General features: G+C 42.6%; 1 protein-coding gene across 1 annotated transcript; it reads right to left on the reverse strand.

The window, feature by feature from the left end:
- Positions 1 to 590: 590 nt before the first annotated feature.
- LOC125546802 lies at positions 591 to 1,073 on the reverse strand. Its single transcript, XM_048710929.1, has one exon. The coding sequence runs from the start codon at positions 1,071 to 1,073 to the stop codon at positions 591 to 593; it is 483 nt and encodes a 160-aa protein (XP_048566886.1).
- Between the last annotated feature and the right edge of the window lie 285 nt (positions 1,074 to 1,358).

Raw genomic sequence — 1,358 nt, forward strand, 5'->3', positions numbered from 1 at the left:
ATTCTCGAAATAGCATAAGTGATCCTGCGAAACCGGCGATGCCAGACCAATCAAGCGTATCATATCGACTTTCGAATCCGGGACTTGACTATCCTTGAGATAGCAGTTCCCTGGTCAGGAAAGCGGAGTCACTAGAATGATATGAGATACACACACATCTCGATAAGCCAATCCCAATCCCTTCAACCCAACCTTTACCAAAAGGGGAAACTGTAACAACAATGACCCTGACTCGGATTCCAATAGGGCTTCTGCTTCTTCTCCTTGCCAAGGTCAAGTATATACACAGTCTAAAGCCACAAGAGAAGGTATGATAGGACAAGTGCCATTCGATGCCTTGGAACCATTTCCATGTTCTGGTCTGGGTTGTAGGTCTAAAAGAAGCATTGGCTATGTTGATCTGTCTCCAAGTCGTCTATTTGAAAGGGAAAGCCCAGTGTGTTCATTCCTCTACTATACGGAATCCTGGATATCTTGCCTTGGTTCCGACTCTAAACCGTTCTAAACAGATTCTTTCTACATACTGATGTTGGCAGTTATGCCTAGGTGATAGATGTATGTTGCTGGATTGGAAAGCTATAGGATCCCTTTTATTCAATTATGACCAAGTAGGGCTCGATCGGTAGATAAGGCCCTACTCTTTGATAAAGCGCCACAAATTCCTGAATGACATCTTGTCGCATAGAAGAGAGCTTTTCTTCCATTAGGAAGAGCTTAAGCCGCCCAGGTATGTCTTCCAGGGGGGTATTGTGATTAAGCTCGTTCTGAATGAACGTAACCCATCCCGGATCCTGCTCGTAAAGACTCAGATAGAAGTTTAGCCCTGCTAAATGAGCTAGAGCCTGGGGGTCTTGAATCTCCGGCGGGAGAGTGATCAGAAAGGAGGAGCCGACGAAGCACGAACTAAAAAGATTGAAAATTGGTATTAGGCAGAATATAAAACGACAAAGGAATAAAAATATAAAAATCGAAAGTAATATCAAATTATATATTAAGGGAAACTTAATACATAAGGAAAAATAGAAAGTAGCAAAGCGGGTAGTGGAGAAGAGCCATCGAACCAGATTTTTCATTTGCTTCTCGTTTTGAAACTTGACTTATCAGAGAGGGGCCAGGGGGCTGGAAGAGAAGAACTTGAATACTAAACGCTGGAAGAGAAGAACCTTAATACTAAACCAAGTTTCGGGAACTTCTTGGTGACTTGATTGGTTCCCTTCCCCCAATTTGCAAAGGATGATTCCCGTGAAGGTGATCTCGATCACCATTCTATGATATTTCTGGATGCTTTTGAGAAGCTTTTCCTTTTACCTAATGCCGGCTACCGACAACTTACTTCATGCTATTACTAACACTTATGA

The sequence above is a fragment of the Triticum urartu genome, chromosome 3 (genome assembly GCF_003073215.2).
Source record: "Triticum urartu cultivar G1812 chromosome 3, Tu2.1, whole genome shotgun sequence".
Classification (NCBI taxonomy): Eukaryota; Viridiplantae; Streptophyta; class Magnoliopsida; order Poales; family Poaceae; genus Triticum; species Triticum urartu.

Excerpts from the sequence above, each read along its gene's own strand:
- LOC125546802 (XM_048710929.1), bottom strand. The coding sequence starts at position 1,073 with ATGAAAAATCTGGTTCGATGGCTCTTCTCCACTACCCGCTTTGCTACT.